Genomic DNA, 25,286 nt, shown 5'->3' on the forward strand with positions numbered 1-25,286 from the left:
GTCAAATACTGTTATGCCAGAAGTCTAATGAGGCAGGGGTACTTTGAGTATGTTAATTGTTGCTGTCCCAGAATATTTCCTCCTTCTGTGTTTAATTACAAAGGTGTGTCTTGAAGTCCCACAAACTTCCCTGGAGGTGGGGCAGCTGGATTGCACTCTGGGTTCCAAATCACTGGATCCCTCCCTGGTTTCCAACTTCCTGCCAGGCGGGACCAGGCTTGTGGGGTCCTTCAGCTCACCTCTGACTGCACAGGGAACCTTTCCCTCTGGTTCCACAGGGAGCCTTCTGCTGGTTTCAAGCATTCTTTACTGAAGAAAGGTCCCTGTTCTAAAATGGCGATGCAGGTACGCACTCCCCTGCGCTCCCAGTCTGCCCCGGCCCTGGGTGCCCGCTCCCCCTCTGGTCTCCGACTGCTGGCCAGAAGGGGCCTGGTGTGGGTGAACTTCCCAGCTCACCTCTGACTCCTCCAGGAGCCTTCTGCAGGTTTCAAGCAGTCTGTACTGAAGAAAGGTCCCTATTCTATGGGGTGTTAGTGATTTTTTTTTCTGGTCACAGGGGGCACCAGAGATCTCTCCTAGTGTCCTTGGGGAGCTGTTTTCTTTTTCCCATGGGACTGGGGAACAGAGTGGGAGTGATGGGGAAAGCCTCAACGGCTTTGGGGTGCTGTGTCTGCCTTGTGTCCCATCGTCGTAGGGAACCCACGCCCCAAATTTTGTGCCCCCGGTCTCAGTTCCAAAGCCCTCAAGTCCAGGATGCAGACTGTAGCCCAGTTCAGTGTCTGCAGAAATGGCGCCTTTTGCACCCCGCTCCCGTATCTGGGTGCCTGGTTTCTGATTACTCAGTGAGGGACATTCACCTCAGTGAGGGCCCCCGCGCATCTCCCTGCAAGCCTAGGTCGCAGGCACGGAGACCTGGGCAGCCACGATCTGTGTATCCTTTTCAAGCCACTTTTCCGCACAAGGTTACCAGCTCGTCTTGGGCTGTTTGTAGGTCTCCAAGGAGTATTTTTAAAGGCTCCCTGGGACCTGCTCCTACAAGCCAGTGTGCTCCTACATGCCCCCTGAGCCAGCAACGGTCTCAGTGGAGGTGACAAGTACGGGGAGGGCCCTCCAACCAGAATCAGCAGGAGTGAGCTGGGGGCACATGAGGCTGACATGTCAGTGTAGGTGCCATGTTCTGGCACCTCCTCTGGGCAGGGAGGGGCCCAGAGATGCCTCCTGGGCTGTGCCTCTTGCCTCTTTTGCCTCGTGGCATCATCTTTGCCATCAAATGAGTGAGCCTGGCAGCTGGCACTTAGCGAATTACATGCAACTCACAGGGAATAGGCTTGGCAAGAACGGGGGTTTGAGCCCTTGGCTGGCTGAGGACTGAGCTCAGCGCAGGAAGGAAGCTGGCCCGGGGAGCTGTCTGGAGTAGCTGAGTCTGCCAGCCAGCGGCGGGGGTGCAGGGGAGCTTCAACTTCCACCACAGTCCGGACTCCTCCCCAGAGTCCCCACCTGACACCCGCCCCCCTCAATCTGCCAGTCACCTTTGCTCCCACAGCCCAGCTGTCCCCTCATTGGGACTCCATTTCTTTGACTGAGTCAGCACGAACCCCGAGGTTTCAGCTGAGTCATGCCCTGAGTCTTCAGAACATCATGCCTCTCCCCTCTGGGCCAGATATCTCTGGGTATCCTAGCATCTGGGCGACCCCTGTGTCATGAAGGCCCCTGGGCAGGAGGCCACTGAGGGCCGGCTGCCACGCTTCCTCCCGCCACTAGACGTGGCACCAGTGGCGTCAGCTTCGATGCCTGCCTGGGGAAGTCGGGGTACAGTCCCCTCCAACCGAACATACTCAAGAAGCGCTCATCTTACTGGGAGGAAACAACAGGGAGAGATGATCATGGAGGCTTAGAGAGAAATGAAGGCCCCTCCAAGTGCCTACGTGATCTTATTCTATTCAAAATGGTGATGGGCCCAAACAACGGGTGCTTCATGAGGCTGCAACACTCACCAATGGTCCTGAGGATCCATTTTGTGTTATGTGTATTTTACCACAATCATTTTAAAAATAATAATAATAATAAAGAGATAGGATGTGAGAGGCGAGGTCAGGAAGCAGACAGGCAAGTCCGTGACTGAACTTAAAATCCACCCAAAGGAGAAGTCTCCATGGGGACAGGAATCCCCAACCTAAATTTCCTCTAGTTTCAGGGAAGTTGAAGCACCTTCCTTTTTTGCTGGCTACCTCCGCTCTTTTAATACCATGAAACATTCTAAGGACCAACCTTTCTTGGTCACGCAGGACCATGCTGGCTTCAGGGCATGTGTCAGTTTAACGGGAAATGGCAGTGACTGACGGCCGGGCTGCAGGCACTCTCCTTTATGTCACTCAGTCCTCACTCACTCCGCAGCAGAGGGCTAATCCTCACTCTACTTTGCAAGGTCTCAAAACACCTTCTTATCAGAAAGAATTACCTGTGGTCAATGTCATGTTGACCTGGCCCCTGCCTTCCACCTCTGTGCCTGCGGGGACTGCCCTGCCACACGCGTCTCCATTTCTGTCCTGTAGCTGGGACACCAGGCCCCATTCCCGCCATTCCCTCCCTCCATCCCAGTTCTGCTTTTGTCTCTCCTAGCCCCATGTTCCCTGTTCCCCGCCTCAGGGAAGCCCCTGCTTGCCTCAGATGAGCTGATATTCCTGGAATCTTTCAGGAAATCTTAGAAATGAGATGAATTCAAACCTGGATATTTCTTTACCAGGAAACTCCAATCCTACCCATTCTAGGAAAACAAATAAATATATATTTTTTAAATTAGAGTCAATAAAACCCCCAAATGGTTCTGTGATGCTTTGGTAGAAAACCAACAACAACAGAGACAGCTTTTCACAGAATGGATTTCTGGTCATTGCAAAATGATCATAAACCGAGCCAACTTCCCAGAGACTGAAAGGAAAAGGAAAATTCATTGGCAAACAGATGGGCTTCTTTTTAAAATTATTTATTTATGCATACAAGAATTGGGGTACAGGCCAGAGGTGTGGGGGGGTGGGGATGAAAGGATTCACCAGAGACAGAGTGGGGAACAGAAGAGGCAGACTGACGAAATACACTGCTGAGGGGAGCAGTGGGTGAGGCAGGAGAGGTCTGCGGCGCCATGTGGGTTGCTCCCTGGCCTGCAGGGGATAGAACTCATGCTGCAGAGGCTGCGGACTGCTTCCTAGTGTGGTACCTAACCCCCTGCGCCACCAGGGAGGCCCCAGATGGGCTTTTAAAGCAGTCCAACCCTCAATTCCATTATAGAAGGTCAGAACCGAGGTTGAAGGAGTAAAAAGTTCACATGAAGGAAGGGAGGAAAAGATCAACTTCCAGTTCAAGGCCTAGAAATTGCTGGAAACCCCAAGCCAGTCCAAACCTTTCCCAGCACAGAGCACAGACTTTCAGGACTGGTAAGGACACAGAGCCACCTGGCCAGCTGCTTACCCTTCATCCGAAGGTAGTTTTTAAGTCATAATACATCATCCACTGCAGAAACCTTATTATTCACAGTGGCTTAGAGAAGGTTGGTTTTTCTTTCTCTCAGGTAAGAGACCAGAGATGTGCAGTCACGGCTCAAAGGTTTAGCTACTTCCCGAGTCATCCAAACATCCCAGGGTCTTGCTCCCCTGCTCCACCCCATGACACTCAACTTTCACCTCGTGATCCAAAATAGCTGCTCTAGCTCCTGCCATTGCCCCCAAACTCAACAGCAGACCTCTCCCAGATTGCTCCCATCGTTTTTATCCCACTGGCTGACCTTACTCTCCTAGTTACAAGGGGAGCCAGGGGCCCAACTAAAAAGTCTGTGCTGCATAGGACAGAAAATTGGTCTTGGAGAGAAACTGGCCACGTCTGCAGCGAGGGTTCCTGTGGGAACATGCTGGTCCTTCCATGACACACTTTTCCAGAATACACCCACTGAAGTAGGAGGAATGTTGCATTTTGCTTTATTTGGAACTTGCTGGCATCTTGGGCGCAGTTTCACTTTGTTGTTAATGCCAGAACCACGTCCCAAGACAAAAAAGTAATGGTTTTTGACTTTGCTGCTGGTTCAGAGGGTGGGGCCTGGAGTCGGACCCATCAGGTTTTATTCTGAACTTTCTTCCTACAAGCTGTACAGTCTTGGGCGAGTTACCTATCTGCTTGTGACAGCTGCCCCAGGTGATGACTATGAGATTGTAGGTGGGGCACCCATCACTCCTGGCACTCGTGAAAACTAGACTGGTGCTGCCATTTCTGTTATTACTCTGCCCCTGAGCCTCCCGTCCTGTCATTGAAACTCATTTTCCCCAGTTGAAAAATCAGGATGTGGTAGTTAGTGTCAAAAAATGCCTCCAAATGGTTGCTTCCCTCTTTGGACACACCTGCCAGCCCTCCTGTCAAGATGTGGTGCTTCCATCTGGCCCCTTGAGCCTGGAGTGGGCCAAGGTCCCCACACAGGTGATGGCGGGCTGCTCAGCCTGACTTGAAGAGAACAGGCAGCTTCCACTTCCTCCCTCACAGATCCCACACGCCATGCCGGGGGAACCCAAGCCGCTGCGTGGATGGGCCCTCGTGGAGCAGGGTGAGGTTCCAAGCTCGCCAAGAGCCCCCAGAGCTCCCAGCCAGGGAGGAAGCCTACTGGAAAGCAGGTCTTCCCTGCTGTCAACTCCCCTGCTCAGTGGCCGGCCAGAGCAGCAGACTGTGAGCCAGGAAATGACTGTTGCCTCAAGCTGCTAGATTGGGGCTGTTCCGTTATGCGGGAGGAGAGGCTCTGAAGGCAATCTGCTGTGAAGCCAAATGCTCTCGAGGCAAAAATCTTAACCGTGTGACATTGGTTTGGGGACCAGATGGAAGGGTCTTGTGGAAAATGTTCCACAAAATTCAAGTGATTGAATTTTAAAGATCTCGTTTCTTCATTCGGGGATCCACGAATCGGGCAGCATCCAGTCTAGAAGGACTGAGGGTAGAAGGGAGCAAGATCAAGGGGTAACACTAGCGGGGTGGGGGGGGCGCTGTACAAGGCCAGCATCCTTGAGGGGCTGGCAGGGGCCCAGCAGGCACCTGCCCGGACCAGTGCTAATCCGGCGTCCCCTGACTGACTGCGAGGAGAGGCCACTTCCCGAATAGGCTGGAGCTTGAATCAAGTTCAGTCTCAGTCTGGAGATGTGGGGCTTGGCATACGTGACTCCATTTGGGCCTGTTGTCTTATTTTTAATAAAACTGTGAGTGAAAAGCTTCAAGCACAAGGGAGCTGTATCGACTGCTGAAGGGAATGGGACCCCAGTTACGTTACCCAAGTTAGATGGGAGCAGACACTTGCTTTCGTCTCCTCGCGGGTGAGAGAGGGATCCCACCTCAGGGTGACGGGGATGGCACGAGCATGACACCCAACACTGGGCAGAGGGACGGACAACAGTTTATGCCCCCCAGGGCCCCGTTCAGCAAGCAGGCCCACCTGAGGCTGGCACTCCACGCTGGAGCGCGCCCTGGCGGGAGCCAGGCTAGGGAGCGCCAAAAGGGTGGGTGTCTCTGGCTCCACGGGAAGATGCCATGAGCTTGTTTGGATAACTCCACAGGCTCCCAGGGCTGTGAAGCCAGCTACGCCTGGCAGGTGGACACTGCCCCAGGTCCAGGGGCTAGGGAGGACCTGTGAGCCAGGGGACCTCATCCACAGGAGCAGAGCTGGGCTGGGGTCTTGCCATGAGGCCACGTGAAGGCCTCCTGATGCCAGCAGAAGCCGACGAATCTAGCTGACCTGCAGATCCAGTGGTGGGAGACCCAAGCCCCATGCTGACGCACCAGCTGCCTGCAATCAGAGAGGGAGAGGCGCCCAGGAAGGAGCTTCAGGTTTGAGGTAGAATGAGGAGGAAATCGGAGCCGACACACCGGGCACATCAAGCAATGGTTTTATTTCCTTCTTGAACAACAAGGTTGATTTCTTTGATGATAAAATTAACCTCAGAATGAAAGTTGAAAAATCTCGGCTGTCTTGGTGCCGAGGACAGAGCGCATCGTGGTGCTGTCTGTGGGAGCAGCTCAGTAAACGCGAGGCAACCAGCCAACAGCCTGGGGCCCCAAGGCCTTCGTGGGATCCCAGAGCAAGCAACCCCTGCCACAAACAGGGTCCCAGGAGCTGAGATGACCACCAGCTGCCACGAAGGTATTTTCCAGCAACTGCGCTTTTTTTTCTGGTACCACATCAACAGCCACCACATTGCTTTCCAGAGAAAATGGCCTGTAATGGTGTGGCTCCTCCTGGGCCATCCATGGAGGGGGTGGGCAGGTCCAGCCCCGTTCACTTCGCAGGTGTTCCCACCTACACCTTCTCGGTCAACTCACATATCCCCTCATGAAGTTGTTAACTTTCCCATTCTAGAGATGATGCCTCTGAGGCTCAGAGGTGGTCGCACAGTCAAGCTTCGAACGCCCGTCCCGGAGGACAAACTGCTCTGAGCCATGAGCTGTCTCCCAAAGACGGGGGGCAGTTACCTGGGGGACCCATAGAAGTCCCAGATCACAGAGGGGGTGAAAATACCTGGTGCTGCCAATTCTGTGCATATTGCCATGCAAAAGCCTACAAGTTCACCTGGGACCATGAGCAGGGTGGGGGCAGATGCCCCAACCCTCTAAAATGGGAATGCCGACAACTTCGTAAGGGGATATGTGAATTGACCCAGTCTGAGGGGGTCAGATGGTCAGACCCTCTCTCCACAGGGCCCTTTCACGGCGTCATAGGCATAACCACTGTGCTCTGCGAGCCACCCCGCAGCAGCCCCCCAGGCCGCGGGCCAGGCGCCTGGGTCTCTCTCACACCTGCTACGTGACACTGCGTGAGTCAGTGGCCTCCATCTTCTCACCTGTGAGATGACGGGAATAGACATCAGCCTCCCCGAGCTGTCGGGAGCCGCCAAGCAGTTGAGGCAGGAGCCCAGTGCCAGGCATCAGGCCGGCACACTCCTTTCTTATTAGGTGATTATTATTTGATAAATAGATGGGTGGATGTAATAGCAAAATTATAAAGTAGACAGCAGAGGCTGTGATTAACCCCGCCTTACATATGACTAATGGAGACTTAGGGCATTCAGAAGGTTGCCAGAGACAGGAGGGGGGTAATTATGCTCATTTTACAGCTGAGAAGACTGAGGCTCACGATGGACACAAGCTCAAAGTCCGTGTCTAAGCCGGGCCCCTCTGGCAGCCCCCGCCCTTGGTAGTGTCCCTCTTTGGAACCATAAGTAAGGACACAGGACTTCCCAGCAGCTGCAGGTGACCCTGGCCCAGCTTGGTTCCTCTAGCTGAGCCTGCCCAGGCCTCCCCACCCAGGCCTCCCCACCCAGGCCTCCCCGCCCAGGCCTCCCCACCCAGGCCTTCCCTGCCCAGACCTCCCCGCCCAGGCCTCCCTACCTAGGCCTCCCTGCCTAGGCCTCCCCACCCAGGCCTCCCTACCCAGGCCTCCCCGCCCAGGCCTCCCTGCCCAGGCGTCCCTCCCCAAGCCTCCCTACCCAGGCTCTGCAGCAAGTCCCCTGGGAAATGACTCTGGCACACCCTCCCCTGTCTCCCACATAGCTCAGCACCTGTGCCTGACTGGATGGAAGGAAAGGCGGGCTGGGCCCACAGATCTTGGATCCCATCTTCACCTGGCTAGATTAGAGGGCCTGGCTCATGCCTGAAATTCCTCCGTGACCGTTCCCTTGGGTCTACCTATAGCAGGTGCTTTCTCGTAAAACAGAAGATTCACCTGAGGGAGGACTATTATGAGGGAGGACTATGCAACTCTTATTGCATAGAAGACAGAGAGGGAGGGGCTGGGCCCTTTTTTCTTGATTTTTAGTGAAAGGAATCAATTGGTTTTGAAAGGAGGGAAATGGAAAGGTATGGAAGACTGAAGAGTGAAAATTTCAGGGAGGGGTTGAAGGCACCTGAGGGGGCTGGGGGGCTGCTATTAGGAAGTGCTGGTATTTACCAACCCCTTCACTGCACCTGGCCTGTCCTCAGCACCCCAGGGCACAGCTTCCTCCAGCCCTCCAGGTGGGGTCACCAGGGCCTGGCCCTGCTTCACAGACCCAAACAGGGCCTCCAACATTGGGAGTCCTCGGGGTGCAAGAGAACTAGGGGGCAGGGAGAGAACTAGGAGCCCTGGTGGGGTGGATAATAAATGGAATGAAGAGGATGGAGGGAAGGAGCAGGAGCGGGGTTGGGGTGCGGGAAGGGTGCGGGGTGGGGGCGCGGGAAGGGTGCGGGGTGGGGGCACAAGCCGATTGGCTCCTTCTTACCCAGGGCTCCCCAACACCCCCCCTCCATGCTCCAGCCGCTTCCAACTCTCCCGCCTCCTGGCCTTTGCTCAAGCTGCGCCAGCTGCCCAGAACACCTTCACCTGATAAGCCCTGCTGTCTCCCAGGCCCCAGGCGGGCCTCCCACCCTGGCACAGCGTCTGCCCAACACCTGAGAGATCCCCGGGGGTCCGCCTTCTCCCCAGCAACCCCCTCAGGGTCTGCCCCATTCCTCCCCAGCGGGGGGTCTGCGGGGTTATCAGAGGGGAATGAACTGGAACATCTCCTGGAGCAGCGGAGATGGGGGCGCTCTGGATAAGCCTCAGGGACTCACACCCCAGAGAGGGGTGGGGGGGCCCTATTTTGCCTGGAAGGCTGGGCCGCGCGGGTGCAGGGAGTCTTTCCCTGACTCGGGGGTGCCCCCTGGAGGCCGGAGCCTGCCAGCAGGACCGCATCCCCCGTTTTGTGTGCCAGCATTTCTGATCTCAGTCAGGCGCCTCTGAGACCCCTCTAGGCCCGGGCTCCCCTATTCCGCCCTCTCTCCCCACCTCCCCTCCACATCTTCGCGTTCCTGGAGATCCGAGCGGCCGGCAGGGGAGGTCCCGCGGGTCCCTCCCCCCCCCACCAGGCCTCTGGGTCCGGGGGACGCGGGGTGACAGAGCACCCCGAGGGCGCGCACACCTGCGGGACGCTCTGGCGCAGCAGACCCGCGCAGATGTGCACCCGCGGGCACCCCGGGCACTGCGTGAGCTTTTGCCCTGAGCGTGCGGGTTCTGTGTGGACACAGGCTGTCAGGTCAGCCGGCCGAAGACGAGCAGGGTGATTTCTGGGTCACACCGTGGAGCCAGGCTAGGCCTGGTGAGAAACCTTCCAGCCGGGAACTGGCGCTCCCAACCGCAGGAGAGCGGGTTTCTGTGGCTTGGTGCTGGCAGGTGCTGGGCTGGGTTTTGGAATTTGGGGGGCTTTAGTTGTTGTTTTCTTTCTTTCTTTCTCTCTTTCTGTCTCCCCCTCCCCCCCATTCTTTCTTTTGCCATTTGGATTTTTTTTTTTTTACTTCAACAGATTAATTTTTTAAAAGATTTTATTTATTTATGCATACAAGAGCTGGGGTACAGGCCAGAGATGCAGGAGGGTGAGAGGAGTCACCAGAGACAGAGTGGGGAGCAGAACAGGCAGACTGACTGAAATACACTGCTGAGGGGCGCAGCGGACGAGTTAGCAGAGGTCTGCTGTGCCATGTGGGTAGCTCCCTGGCTGGGATCAAACTCGTGCTGCAGTGGCTGCAGATAGCTTCAAAGGTGCTTCTTAACCCTTTGCGCCACCAGGGAGGCCCTAATTCTATTCTATTTTTTAAAAGATTTATTTATTTATTTGTTTGTTTGTTTGTTTGTTTGTTTGTTTGTTTATACAAGAACTGGTGTACAGGCCAGATGCACGGGAGGGTGAGAGGATTGACCAGAGACAGAGCGGGGAGCAGAACAGGCAGATCTACCAGGGGAGGCCCCAGATAAATTATTTTTTTAAGCAGTGTATTTTTTTTTAATTTTATTTTTATATTCCCCATACAATTGCAACCCTCTTATTTTGAACCCAATCCCTCCTTTCCCCGTTCCCCTCCACCCCCCAAGCAGTGGATTTTGAGGAGAAAAAACAGGGCAGAGATGTATGGCATAGAAAATAAATGCCAATGCGCTAACTGGTTTATAACCACACCTCTGTGGGCTGGGACAGGGGGTGCTGTCCCTTGGGCCAGCTGAGGATCCAGGCGCTGGCTTGGGGGGGGCATAGCCCCAGGCTCCTGGGATTTGAGGGCTCACTGGGTGGAAGGGGCACACCCAGGCTTTAACCCGAGCTGAGCAGAAGGTAGGCCCGTTCAGCCAGGAGGCCCGCAGTGTGGACTGGAGGAAGTGTGTTCTTCACGTTCATCCAAACACCCACATTCCCCGCCAGCACGGGCTGATGGGGCCCCTTGTCAGGCTCCCTCTTACTGTGACCTGTCCTAGTGGCATTTGGTGATTTAACTTGCCTAATATAGAGGGTGTTGGCTGTCTTTTCATTGGCTTATTTGAAACCTCTATATCTCCCCCCCTCAGCACACTCCCCCAGCATGAAACCTCTCTATCTTTTCTGATGAGGTGTCTGGTTCCAATTTTTACCCCTTTTTGGGTACATTTTAAAATTGGGTAGTTCCTTCTGCGGCGCCAGTTCGATCCCGGCTACTTCCCGGCCACCGGAGGAGGGTCCCGCATGGCGTGCAGACCTCTCCTGCCGCCCGCTGCTCCCCTCAGCAGTGTACTTCGGTCCCACTGCCTGTTCTGATCCCTGCTCTGGCTCTGGTGAATTCTCTCACCCTCCCGGGCTTCTGACTGTATCCAGTGCATGTATAAACAAACAAACAAACAAACAAAGAAAGAAAACATGCCTCTATAAAAAATAAATAAATAAATAAATAAAATTGGGTAGTTCTTTTGTTTTCTTCTGGTTGAGCTGAGTTCCTCACATATTTTGGACAAGTTATTTCTGACATGTATTTAAAAAATATTTTCTGCATATCTGGCTGTCTTTTCATTCTCTTGTTAGAGGTTTTTTTTTAAAGATTTATTTATGTATGCATACAAGAACTGGGGTACAGGCCAGAGATGCAGGGGGTGAGAAGATTCACCAGAGACAGAGTGGGGAACAGAATAGGCAGACTGACTGAAATACACTGCTGAGGGGAGCAGCAGGGAGACAGGAGAGGTCTGCTGCGCCATGTGGGTTTCTCCCTGGCCGGGGATCGAACTCGTGCTACAGAGGCTGACTGATAGCTTCATAGCTCTGCGTCTTAACCCCTTGCCCCACCAGGGAGGCCTTCTCTTGGTGGAGTTTTAAGGCCCACATTGCCCTGCTTATACCCAGCCTCTAATGCAGCTTCTATCAGCAATCAAGAGGATTTGTTGATTTCCATGGACCTGATCTGTCTTCTCTGTCATTTTGAACTTGGGAGGGAGGAGGGACGAGGGAAGGGAGAGTACTCCTATTGAACCCTTAAAACCCTAGTTCTTTTGCCTCAAGTGCTGTGATGAAGATCAGATGAGTGAGTTTCTATAAAGCCCTTGAAACTGAGTGTGGAACATACTGATGCGTAATTAGCTTGGATAATTAGAATTACAAGCATTACATCTCTTAATAGCTAATGAAATCAGTCCTTCCTAGCTATTTTCACATTTTGCTCTCCTAGAGAAATCATATGGTTTTCTTTAATATCCTGTTTGGATTTATTAAATGCATAATTAAATTAGGGGAAAAAAGACATTTAAATGGTGTTGGGTTTCTCGGTCAAGAGTAAATAAAGTCTGCCTTTCCTTCACTCTTCTCTTATGCCCTTGCCCTTCGTTTTACTTTTTTTCTCCCCTTCGAGCTATTATGGATAAGGTCTTTCCTTCCGAGACCTAATGGATCACTACAAATCTATAGCTGCATCGAGGCAATTGATTGTTCTAAATAGACTACTGGGGGCGGGGGGGCAGTTTTAGGCTCATAGCAAGACTGAGCAAAAGGTGCAGAGCTTTCCCATACAGTCCTGCCCCGACACATGCACAGCCCCCACTCACGTCTCCCCCCCCCCCAGGTGGACGCACCACGACCACCTAAAGCCCCACACCTTTTGCTCTAGGCGCGGACCCTTCCATGAGTTTCGACAGATGTCCGATGAGCCGTACCCACCATGGTGTCACGCAAAGGAGCCTCACTTGACTTTTAACGATGAACTTTTTTCTAATCTCCTTAAAGTTTCATATTTAAATTGATTCTCTTAGCTCTTCCAAGTGACCATCTAAAAACAGTGGTGTTTTGCCCAGCATTCCCCACACATCACGCTTGTCCTCGATGCAGTAGCTCGTCCAGACCAGTGTTAAATGGTGACAGGGCGTCCTTGCCTTTTCATGGACATAAAATCTATTCTTATTTTAATCATCATTTTCTAAAATTAAGAATGGATGTTGGATTCCACCAAATGCCTCCTTAGAATCTATCAAGATGCTCAGCTGACGTTTCTCCTATAATCAGTGGTAGATAGGATTCTCTACAATTCAGCAAACAAGGCTCAGAGAGGTCAAGTCGCTTGCACACAGGGCCACACAGCAGGCAGGTTGCAGAGCTAGGGTCTCTTTCCTTGAGTCCCTGCTCCTTTTCCCTGGCCCTGGTGCTTGGAAGTCTTGGGGTCCTGCAGTCCCTGGGACATCCTGTATCCCTGTGAACTGGGATGAGCACCACAACAGGGGCAGGATAGAAGCCCAGAGTGCTTCCTGGAGGAAGTGGTGGGGAGCAAGGCTGAGGGAGCCAAGCAGTTTGGTGAGAGGACTGTGTTTGGACAGGTGTGTTCAAGGCTCCTGTGGACACTTGATTTAATAGAAGCCACTCAGGAAATGACCAATGTATCCAACAATCTAGTGGAACAAGTGAGATTCTAATCACAGAATGGGGCTGCAGGTAACTAATACAAGGACAGGCAGCCTTCACATGCTGTTGGTCTAGATAAATGGCCTTGTGTGCAAAGGGATTGCTGCACATTTTATTCATTTAAAATATTTGGTTTCATTTTCGGTGAATTTGCACTGACACCCCAGTTCCAGCCCAACATCCAAGGGTTTGTTCAGATGAGAAGGCTGAATATATTTACATATTTGCTTGATCCTCTATGCATATCCCAAGCTCTCCCCGTGTAGACACCCTCCGTACCCCACTGTAGCCCCAAATCCTTTCCTGGGTCACTTTCCCTTGGACACCCCCCATCACACCACTAGTTCCAACAAGCAACTCCAGGAGCTGTCTTCCTGCACATCGGTCCTCCTGACCCCTTCTGGTCAGTGCCCCCTCACCCCCACACTGGGAGTCACTCACATGATGCCCACCTGCCTGGTTCAGCTCCACTGCACCTTTGGGACTGAGTTGTTCAGGGAGGCAGCATCACTGGGGTGGGGTGGGGGGAAGGACGGTGGGCAGGAAGGGGCCTCCAGTTAGCTGAGGGCTCCTGGGATGGAACCCCATTTTACATATGACAATGCTGGGTGTATGAGTGACCTGCTGAAGTCCCGGAGCATGTAGGCAGTGGAAGCTGGAATAGATGGGGTCGCCCTCATCCACATCTGAGGTAGGATCCTGCAATTTCCTTTCTCCTCTTGTGGACAGCCTAGAATTGGCCACCAGGGGGCGCAGGAGGCCTTCGTGGGGTCTTGAAGTAGGATGGGGAGCCTGTGACTTGAGTTTTGCAGAGAGATCTCTGACCCAGCTGGCCTGGGATGTCTCTCTGGGGAACCCATGCGCCTCCTCCTGGTGGCAGCCAAGCTCCCGGCCTCTCCCTCCCTTGCCCTCCTCCCCGCCCCACCCCCACCCCAGTCACCATCTTGCCCAGAGCTGCACTCAAGCTTACAGGCCTGCCCGGGTCAGGACTTGGGAGCCGGGCATCCCACCCTGCTGACCTCTCCCCAAGCCAGCCCAGCTGTCGGCCAAGCCCCCTGCCTCTTCCAGCCCCTCAAGGCCTCCTTTTGCGTCTCCATCTGCCCTCTGAAGCCCGCCCTCATCTCTCTGCAACCACCTGTTCTGGGCCTCAGGTCGGAGGAGCACTTCCTGTGGGCTCTGAGTGCCCCTGCGGGCGAGGGGTGTTTCCACAAAGGACAGGGCTGCTGGGGGTGGGACGGAGGCTGGCGGTAGCCCCATCCAGGACCACGGGACCCAGAGGACAGGCCCCCTCTGCTCTGCTAATGGGACTCCAAAGGACTGAGTGAGGACCCGAGTGTCAGGGTCCTGGTTTACACAGCTGGACACGCATGGGTGGCATCCGGGGGAGCAGCTGAGGGCTGCTGGAGGCCTGCAGCAGGGCACCACTGCAGGGAGTCCCCTGGCTGCCCCAGTAAGCCCTTCCCAGCCCCGCTGAGTGGGCGTGACCCTCTGTGGGCAGGGCAGGGGTGGGGGTGCGGTGCCTGGGTTGCTTAGTACTCTGTGGACTGACTTAGACTCACTAACGTGGCTTCCCTGGGGAGAAAGTTCTCTTTCCGGCCCTCTGATGGGGCTGAGGAGCAGCCACCATGGGTCCGCGGGCCCCAGCAGCCCCTGCGACCGGGTCCTGGCACACAGGCTCTCTGGAGGCGAGGCTGGCCAGACTGGCGGTGCAGTGGCTAGAAATCAATCATATTTCTATGGCACTTACCTTTCTGGTCACTTTCTATTTCTGGCAAGTGATCCTTGTTCTCTGTTTAAAATGACATAAAGTTTCCTTTCATAAGAAAAAAAGTGAATCGGTTTAAGGATGTAACAAAAGGGGTGAGGCCTTGGGGGACAGAGCTCTGAAGTGCCCTGGCATGACTGGTGCTGGGAGTGGAAAACAAGCCCCCGGGACCCCCACACCAACTAGGGTCGCTGACCCCCTTGCATAGGTGAGGAGCTGAGGCCCTGAGCAGGTCACGATGCAGAAAACCCCTTGGCTGGGCAGGGGGAGCCGCCACCAGCCGGGCAAGACCTGGGCCGGGACCCTGGGCCTGGGGACTGGGCTCAAGTGCCAGGGCCTGAGCAGCACTTCAGTCTCCCATGCAGCCCTGCCAGGTACCCGTCCGCGGAGACCCCCTGATGGAGGAGGGAGCCCAGGCCCACAGGAGGGGTGTGTGCAACACAGGCATCCTCCTCTCCACTCTTCAAGTGGGAAAACAGACTCCAGCCAGGATGTGCCTGAAGCCACACAGCTGGTGGGCAGGAAGGGCCATGCCTTGATCCGGTGTCCTCTGACTCAGGAGCCCGCTGTTCCTTCCTTTGTGCAACTCCCAGCTGTGTAGGGATCTGAACCCTGAGGCCCACCCTCAGGGACGCACTCAGGGCAATCCCTGGCCTTGTTCCTTTCTTCCAGGCTCTCTCCATGACACAGAAGAGCACGGAGAGCCTGGGGGGCAGCACCACCCACGGCCCTGGGTGGCCACTCCCTCCTCCCAGTCTCCATGGTGGCCTCTGGGAATTGGAGCCCTTCACCTTGGCCACCTCCAGCTCAGGGATGCTGCGTGCACCCCAGGAACTGAGACCATGCCCTGAGTGCATGGACCCCCGCTCTCCGGACAGCCCCCCATCCCCTGGAATGCAGGAGCCCATCGTGTGGTCCAGGCCTTTTGTCCTATGCAGCTGGCCAGGGGACAGGCAGTGCCTGCAGGTCACTGACTGGTGTGACTGTAATAGGGTGGTCTCCAGGAAATGGGGTGGTTCCAGGTTCCCTGCCCCACCCAAAAGGAGGATGGAGCTGAGCAGGGAGAGAAGAAGCTGAAAAGGAGACTGAGAAAGGAAGGAAGCAGGATGGAGCCAGAAGGAGACCTGGAGGAGGCACGTGGAGCCTAGAGACACGTGAAGAAACTATTAGGGGGAAAGGATGTTCTGAGCTAATCCCATACAGGCTTTGTGGTCGCCACCCCCACTCCAGACCAAAGTCATCAAGACATTGAGAAAGATAAATCCTGTCACCACCAAAGGGAAGGTGGCTGGGACCTGAGGGTGGAGTTAAGCAGCCAGGGTTGGTATAAAAACCAAACACGTGGGCCTTGGGGTCTATCACTCTGTCACTCTCTTGCTCACCTCCTGGCTTCATGGCTCCTGGCTCGTGGCCAGCTCTCAGAGTGCCATTTGGGATTCCAGATCAGTGGATCAGGTAGGACGCATTTAAAACTTTGTCTCCCACTTTCTCCCTGAGCTGTACATTTCCTCATTTCCCCTTCCCTTGTAAATAAACCTTTTATTAACCTTTCGCATGTGCCTGCAGTAGAGCATTGATAAGTCCTTTTAAGCGCGCGGGTGAGGACCCACAGTCAGGCACCCCGTTTTGTATCGGGGCTGCCCTATAACAAAAAGAATGAGCCTTTTTCCGATTTCCTCTTTTGCTTAGAGGATGCTGTTGAAAAACAGGTACAGGGCCCAGACATTCAACAATTGTTGACTCAGCTGGCTTATGATAATGCTAATAAGGACTGCCAGAATGCTGTACGCCAGGTTAGGGATACTATTAACATCATAAAATATTTGCGGGTTTGCCGCGATATTGGGTCAATAGAGCATAGAGTATATGTGGTTGCTCGCTACAAAAGTGGTAACGTGCCACGAACAAACAAAAAAAATGCTTCAATTGTGGCAAAACGGGGCATTTTAAAAGACTACAAGGCGGCGTTTCACAATAAATCAAGCAAGAGTTACGCCACTTTCTCCCTGTGCCCCAGGTGCGCCATAGGGTACCATTATGCCCACGATTGCCGGTCTCAAGTTCATAGAAATGAAAATTTTTTTCTGTCCGGGCCAGCGAGAAACGGAAGGAGGGGTCAGCCCTGGGCCCAGATAATAACAGGGCAATCCCCGATGATGATGATGCAGGGCCCCAATCAAGGATGCCCCGCTCTGCTAGTACCCAACCAGCCAATGCCACAACCTCCATCCTGTCTCTCCGGAAGTGCAGCCATAGATTTGCCTGCCGCAGTGCACCTCATAATAATGGCCAAATGTGTCCGCGCTGGGTTCCTACTGGCTACTATGGACCCCTGTCCCCCAAAACTGTAGGGTTACTTTTAGGAAAATCTAGTTCAACTGCCAAAGGATTACAAATTTTTCCCGGAGTAATAGACTCCGATTATGAGGGCAAATTACAGGTTGTGCTTCAGTCCCTGCCACTTGGAGCATCAAAAGGGGAGACGGAATAGCTCAATTTCTGCTGTTGCCCCATGTGCCCATTGGCCAGTCTAAAAGTAAAAGGACCAGGGGCTTTGGTAGTGCCGGAGGTTCTGCCTCAGGTATATTGGACAGAATTACTATCTAAAATAAACAGGCCAATTTTGGAGTTAAAGATTGAGGACAGATGTTTTAGGGGATTGGTCGACTCTGGCGTGGATGTTACAGTTTTGTCAACTTCAGAGTGGCCTCCCTCGTGGAAGACTAAATTCTCCACCACAGATATGGCCAGAATAGGCACTGTATCCACCCAACAGATTCAACAAAGTGCTCGAGTGAGTCTTACAGTGTCAAGGGCCCAAGCGACAGATGGCTGCCATTCAGCCCTGTGTACTAGATATACCACTAAATTTATGGGGAAAGGATTTATTATAACAACGGGGTGCACCATTATTACAAATACCAGCTAATAATCCAGTGGTTCAAAATATAATGTTACAGATGGGCTACATCCTAGGTAGGGGATTAGGCAAAAATTTACAAGACAATAGGCTGCACACAGCCAGTCATCTTTTCCATAGGGGCCTTGATGGAGCAAATACAACATGTGCCTAAGATACAGTGGAAAATGGAAAAGCCTGTCTGGGTAGGTCAATGGCCCCTTACTAGAGAAAAGACCCAGGCATTAGAACAATTAATTCAAGAACAATTGGCTGCTGGCCATATTGAACCCTTGATTTCCTCTTGGAACTCCCCTATCTTTGTAATTAAAAAAAAAATTAGGAAAATGGAGATTGCTTACAGATTTAAGACAGATGAATGCTGTGATGCAACCCATGGGAGCTTTGCAGCCCAGGGTGCCTACACCAGCGGCTATCCCAGCCAGATGGCCTCTTATAGTTATAGATCTCAAGGACAATTTTTTTTCTATCCCGGTCCATCCAGAGGATGCGTTAAGGTTTGCTTTTAGTGTACCTGGTTTAAATAATAAAGAACCTATGAAGGGCCTCCCCGGTGGCGCAGCGGTTGAGCGCTGGGTTGCGAAGCTGCCCGCAGCCTCTGCAGCGCCGGTTCGATCCCCAGCTGCTCCCCGGCCACCGAAGGAGGATCCCACATGGCGCGCAGACCTCTCCTGCCGCCCGCTGCTCCCCTCAGCAGTGTACTTCGGTCCTTCTGCCTGCTCTGCTCCCCGCTCTGGCTCTGGTGAATTCTCTCACCCTCCCGTGCTCTGACTGTACCCAGTGCTTGTACAAATAAATAAATACATCTTAAAAAAAAAAAAAAAAGAAGAAGAGAGCAGGACCTGCTCTTCTCAAAAAAAAAAAAAATTAAAAAAAAAAAAAGAACCTATGAAAAGATATCAGTGGAGAGTCTTTCCTCAGGGGATGGCTAATTCCCCCACTATGTGTCAATTTTTTTGTGGCACAAGCACTTAAGGCTGTTAGGCAGCAATATCCTCAAGCCTACATTCGTCACTATATGTATGACATTCTTATAGCGTCCTCTGATGGCTCACAATTAAAATTGGTTTTTCATGCTATTTCTGATGAACTCCCTAGGTTTGGCCTTCTTATTGCCCCCGATAAAATACAACAAACAACTCCCGTTAAATATTTAGGTTCTGTGGTCGATTGCTTAACTGTCAGGCCTCAGACCATACAAATTCGCACAAACCCCAAACATTGAACGATTTTCAGATGCTATTAGGACATATTAATTGGATATGCCCTCATTTGGGAATTCCTAATTAACAACTGCAACATTTATTTAAAACTTTGGAAGGAGAGCCTGCCTTGGCTACCCCTAGACATTTAACAGAGGAAGCTGAACAGGAGTTACAATTTGCTAATCAACAAATAAAAAGTCAATTTGTGTATAGGTATGACCCAGATTTACCATTCACTCTTTTGATATTCAATACTCTGTATTCTCCAACTGGTGTCACAGCCCAGCAGGACAAACCTTTGGAATGGGTCTATTTAAAACATAAAAACAACAAAACAGTGACCCCCTATGTAGACTATTTAGCTAATCTTACTACAAAGGGCATCTGAGAGTGAGATCCATTTGGGGCTATGACCATCATTTAATAGTCCTTCCCCTAACAACCCAGCAATTTGTTAAATCTCTCTCTCTCTCTCTCTCTCTCTCTCTCTCTCTCTCTCTCTCTCTCTCTGATACCTTGCAATTGGCACTGTCAGATTTTCCAAATGTTGTTGGCTGTCACTACCCTGCTGGAAAGCTGTGGGATTTTTTAAAAAGAACTCAGTGAGTTATTTCGGATGTGGTGTTAGCCGAGCCGATTCCTTCTGTGCCCACATATTTTGTTGATGGTTCTGTAACAGGGTGGTCCCCAGGAAAGGGGAGAAGATTCCCCCATTTTGGCTCTCCGCCAGCTCGCAGGGAGACTGGCCAGCTCTGAGCGTGCCTTTGGGTTTCTAAGTCGGCGGATAGGGTAGGATGCATTTAAGACTTTATTTCGCTATTTTCTCCCTGAGTTGTACATTTCCTCATTTCCCCTTCCCTTGTAAATAAACCTTTTATTAACCTTTTATGTGTGCCTGTAGTGGAGTATTAATAAGTCCCTTTTAAGCGCGCGGGTGGGGACCCACAGCCAGGGAACCTGTTTTATATCAGGTTGCTCCATAACAGTATCAGTGGTCCTGGTGTCAGGGTCATCTTGTCTTTTTCTATGTGGGCTTCCTCATTCCTGGCCCCTGCATCCACCTTTCACGAATGGGGTTTAAACGACGGGAAAAAAGTGGTGTCCATTTGCCAAATTTGATTAGCCGTCAGACCTTGGGAATTAACCCCAGAAACGTGAGGTTTGCGGAGGACGGGAGCACAAGCAGTGCACCGCTGGACTATAAGTCTAGTTTGCTGCAACGGAATTGAATATCCACTATGCAAACGAAGGGCTTTAGTGTGCAAATGGGCGTGCTCATCCTCTGGGGAGCTAAAACTAGGGAAGGCTTTTCACTTTAAATTTTTTGAATTTACCTACTCTTGGGCAGATAAACATTTTGCGAAGGAACAACCCTCCGCGCAGCCAATTTCAGTATAGGTTCGTGTTCCGAGCCGGAACAATTGGCCGGCCGCCCTTTTAATCTCGTTAGGGAGAGGATATGCTTCTGCTGTGTTTTTTTTTTTTTTTCAAGATTGACTGATTGACTGATTATTTATCTATTTATTTGTGTTACATTCTAAAGTACAATGTTGCAAGAAAAACAATTTGTATGAAGTTAAACTCTTTTTTGGCAATATCATCTGAAGGACCAATGACAAAACTATCATTATATTCATTTAGGTAACCTTTAGGCACTTCTAGAAATTGAATGTCTGTCCTTTTAAGAAAATCTACTGGCAATTGACAACTGATGGTAGTTAATTGCCTTGATAAAATGCAAACTCCAAGGGAAAACCAGGTTTTAAAAATTGTGTCCCATCACTATGAGCTTGACAACTTTCTGCACCAACTAATTTTTCCTTTGGGATATTTGGAATATAAAACAAATATGATTTTTAAAATTTGCTTCTAGAATAATAAACACAATGATCACATAACCTACTGAAATGCTTTACTTTTAAAAATCATTTATTAGTTCAAGATCTATTAATATGCAGGAGAGGTCTATGGAATTAATGTAACAGATTAGAAACATTCAGTGGTAGTGTTTCAGGCTTTTCTTTGTGAAAAACTACTGTAGGGGTAGGAAGGACCACTGAGCAGGTTTTCTAAGATCCCCTGCAGATGGGGTAAAGGAGGGAAGAGTCATGGAGACCTCAATGGATTTTGCAGGTCTTTTATTTAGATTTACCAGGCATATGGCAGGCAGGGGTGCTGGGGGGCCAGGAGGCTGGCAGTCCCCCGGGGCCCCAGCAAATCCTCACTCTACCTGGGCTCTCTGGTGTTCTCTCTGTTTCTCTTCTTCTTCTCTCGGCTTCTGTTCTTTCTCAGCTTCTACTGGCGTCCCCATGATGCCACCCTTATAAACTCAGTCTTTCAGCCCAGGTGTACCCACTTGCGCATGCCCACATTCTATTCCAGGTGCCCACCATCAGGCATGCATTCAAGGACCACAGGGTTCCCTCATCTATCCTAATGGCAGGAGGGCAGAAAAGCCTGATACTCTTTCCTTACCCTACAACTACCAATTGTATAGTTTCAACTTATTATCAAAGTAGTGACAAAGTTGAATACTCACATTTATCCTAAAAGATTATAAAATGCAACTCCTACATGTTTCTTTAAGGCTGTATTTTTTTATTGACCAACCAAAACAAGAGACTAAATGCAGAAGAAAATATGAAAATTCAACTTCTAATGAGACAGAGAGGACTCTTGCAAAACTGTAAACTGTAAAAGGTCCACTTCTCACTAACATGATTATTTTCTCAAAGCTATATTTTTTTAAAACAGTTATCATGCAATGGATTATTAATAATATTCTAAATGAAATAAAACCATGTTTAAAATATTTTATTCCGTGTATGGTAAAGATTAATAACCACATAAATTTATATTTGGGGCCCCTCCGGTGGCGCAGCGGGTTGAGCACAGCGCTGTGAAGCTGTCTCCAGCCTCTGCAGTGCAGGTTCGATTCCCGGCTGCCCAGAGCGGGTCCCACATGGCGCAGCAGACCTCTCCTGTCTCACCTGCTGCTCCCCTCAGCAGTGTTCAGTCCTTCTGCCTGTTCCGCTCCCCACTCTGTCTCTGGTGAATCCTCTCACCCTGCCGCGCCTCTGGCCTGTACCCCAGCTCTTGTATAAATAAAATAAATCTTTGTTAAAAAATTATACTTGGCGGTCCTTGGGAATTTGTAAGACTGCGCGTGCAGAGATCCTGAGACGAAAATGTTTGAGAATCAGTGGCGAAGTCCCAAGGACTGACAAAGGTCTTGGTGCAGAAGAGGAGGGGGGGGGCAAAGTCCCAGGTCCCGGGTGAGGCCCTCAAGTCTGGGTCCCAGGCCCGAGTCCCGGGGTGGCGTGAGGGTAGGCACTGAGGATTCCACAGCTCCCCGCAGCTTCACTTCCGCGCCTCACTGGGCCCTCCTGGGCTCTGACTCACCCCAGTTCTTTCTCCCCACTGCCTGGAGGTCTCCAGAGCAGCCAATCAGCAGCCCCGCGGCCCCGGTTACACAGTCTACACTCGCCAGCCCGGACACCCAGAGTTTCTGGCCGCGTAGGTGAGGGCCATGGGGCCCGCGCCCCTCCTGCTGCTGCTCTTGGGGGCCCTGGCTCCGGGGGAGACCTGGGCAGGTGAGTGCGGGTCGGGAGGGAACCCGCCGCTGAGGAGCCCGGGGGCCCCGGGTGGCGGCTGCCGCGGCGCTGGACCCGGTAGAGGCTCGTTTCCGCCATCGCCGCCCCTTGTCCCCCCTCAACCCCGCCCTGGCCCCTTTCTGTCCCTCCCAGCCCCCGTCTCCTCTGGCCCCCAGATTCCCGGCCCTTCTGGTCCCGCCACCCCTTAACACTCTCAGGAGCCCCCTCGGCCCAGTCCCTCCCGCCCCGTGTCCCCAGCCCGGGTCTCCCTCCCGCCCCCAGGCTCCCACTCCCTGAGGCTTTTCTCCACCGCGATGTCCCGGCCCGGCCTCGGGGAGCCCCGCTTCATCGCCGTGGGCTACGTGGACGACACGCAGTTCGGGCGGTTCGACAGCGACGCGGCGGGGCCGAGGATGGAGCCGCGGGCGCCCTGGGCGGGGCAGGAGGGGCTGGGGTGCTGGGCGCGGGAGACGCGGGCCGCGAAGGCAACGCACAGACTTTATGAGCGAAGCTGCGCGCTGCGATCCGCTACCACAACCAGAGCGAGGCGGGTGAGCGGCACGGCCCGAGGGGACACCCACACCCCCAAGTACTGGGGAGTAACCCCAGACCCCGCGTCGGAGCGACGCCGTGAGGCTGGTGGACCCGCCCGACCCTCGACCGGGGACGAGCCCGCGGGACGTGGCTCCCTGCGGTCGTTTTCAGTTGAGGTTATTCCCTGCGGGGGGCGGGCGCGGTGAGGCTGACGCGGGCGGGGACAGACTCTCACCCCTCCAGGGGATGTAGGGCTGCTCTGATTACCTGGCCCTGAGCGGGGACCTGCGCTCCTGGACCGCGGCGGACACGGCCGCTCAGATCACCTGGCGCAAGTAGGAGGCGGCCAGAGAGGCCAAGCACTGCAGGAACTACCTACTGGTGGAGTGCATGGAGTCGCTGCTCAGATACCTGGAAAACTGGAGGGAGAAGATGCAGCTTTCAAGTAAGAGAGACCTTGCAAGGCCTCCATGGCTTCAGCTCTCCCTCAGGCTGACACCCCAGGGGAAAATGGAGTAATGGTCAGAACACTCTGGGGCCTCTCTGGCGGCCTAAAGGGTTAAGCAGAGCACTGGGGTCTGCCAGGGAGGCGACCCACATGGCCCAGCAGACCTCTCCTGTCTTGCGGGCTGCTCCCCTCAGCAGTGTATTTCAGTCAATCCACCTGTCTATTCTCCACTCTGTCTCTGGTGAGTCCTCCTACCACCCCTTGCCCCCCCCATCTCTAGCCTGTACCCAGGTTCTTGTGTGCATGCATGCATTTATTACAAACAAACAAACAAACAAATAAATAAATATAAACTTTAAAAAACAAACAAACAGACCTCTTTCTGGTCAGAGAGGAAGGAGACCTCGTAGGTTTTCTGTTCTGCGCTAGCAAGACTCACCCACAGGGCCCTACTTTTCTGAAGGACAGTTAAGGAATCCAGCCTCTCCTGAGCTGGAGGGAAGGCCATCCCTGAAATCACCCTTCATTGGATGACCTGGTGACTATCTTGGGGATCTTCAGTTTTTCACTGTGTCTTGTTTTTGGTCTAATTAACATTTTTTCAGATCTGACTCCTGCTTGTTTGAGTCCCTAAGTCAGGAGCATAAGTCTGTGTTCTCCTCCTTGGAGACCTGCATCTTCCTATTCTGAGCTTTTACCCTGATTCTGGAACATTCTGAGAAACACATTATCCCACACTCCCCAGATCAGGCTGTTTATAGGTTTTGTGCTTCCTATTCCAAACCCATTTCCCTGTCCATTCTCAGGATGGTCACATGAGGCTGCTTCAGTCTTCATGAAGGAAAGTCCCAAAGTGTGAATGTTCTGACCTTCTCCTCAGATCCCCCAAACACAAACTTGACCCACCACCCCACCTCTGAGCATGTGGTCACCCTGAAGTGCTGGGCCCTGGGCTTCTACCCTGCGGACATCACCCTGACCTGGCAGAGAGATGGGGAGGACCTGACCCAGGACACAGAGCTGGTGGAGACCAGGCCTGAGGGGAATGGAACCTTCCAGAAGTGGGCAGCTGTGGAGGTACCTTCTGGAGAGGAGCAGAGATACACGTGCCATGTGCAGCATGAGGGGCTGCTGGAGCCCCGAGTCCTGAGATGGGGTAAGCAGGACATGTGGGCACAGAGGAATCAGGAGCCCTTCTGGAAAACCGCAGCTGGCTCCAGATGGGGGCCTGGGACTCAGGGTCTGACCTTCCCTTCCCTCCTCCCAGTGCCCCTCCTCAGTCCCCCTCCTCAGTGGGGATCACTATGGACAAAATTGTTGGCTGGGTCCTTGTACCTGTGTTCACTGGAATTGTGGCGGCTCTAGCTTTTGTGGCTGTACAGCGGTGGCTGTCGTAGTAACTGGATGAAGAAGCGCTCAGGTAGGGAAGGGAGTGGGGGATCTTGTCCACGGGGGGCTTTCATGTCCCAGGGAAAACTTGCCCTGCCTGGTTAATGGGAAGTACCATCCACAAACTCTGTTGCCCAGTCTGCAGCTGATTGCTACTCCTCCCTCTTTGTAAACCACTTACAAAAATGAATCACCACTTGTTCACCTTGATAATTCTGCTGATGGGTCCCTGATTCCCAGCAAATGTCAGAGGGGAAGGTCCCTGCTGAGGACAGACTCCAGGAGATGGTTGCTCCAATCTCCCCTCATCTTCTTTCTTCATATTTCCTGGTTCTTCCAGGGGTCTTCAGGCACAGTTCTGAAACATACCTTGTGGCCCAGATTAGGGGATTCATTTAAGACTTCATGGCCCAACTCCTTTGTGGTCTTACAGGATGTTTCTTCCCACAGGTGGAAAAGGAGGAAGCTACACTCAGGCTGCAGGTAAGTGTGGATCAGGGGTTTATTCCTGATCCCCTGGAGACAATGTAGATGGAGCCCGTGGGGGAGTCACCCAGCTCAGTTCCACCTATGGTCTCATCTCTCATGGCTCTGACCAGGTTCTGTTTGTTCTCCCCCAGGCAGCAAGAGTGCCCAGGGCTCTAAAGGTGAGAACCTGGGACCTGCAGTGGGAGGTTCTGGGGCAGAAAGGATGGGACCAGGTGATGGAGAAGCTGTGA

The 25,286-nt window shown here is 52.7% G+C and overlaps 1 protein-coding gene across 1 annotated transcript in view; it reads left to right on the forward strand.

Moving 5' to 3' along the window:
• The window catches only part of LOC311188223 (saoe class I histocompatibility antigen, A alpha chain-like), a gene marked incomplete at both ends in the record, with an annotated part of 296,532 nt that overhangs the window by 256,699 nt on the left and 14,547 nt on the right, over positions 1 to 25,286 (forward strand). The window contains one exon of the mRNA XM_084259373.1: positions 25,018 to 25,050. Coding sequence (XP_084115499.1) covers positions 25,018 to 25,050 — 33 coding nt within the window. The remainder of the gene's footprint in view (positions 1 to 25,017; positions 25,051 to 25,286) is intronic.

The sequence above is a fragment of the Talpa europaea genome (assembly GCF_964194135.1).
Source record: "Talpa europaea genome assembly, chromosome: 2".
Classification (NCBI taxonomy): Eukaryota; Metazoa; Chordata; class Mammalia; order Eulipotyphla; family Talpidae; genus Talpa; species Talpa europaea.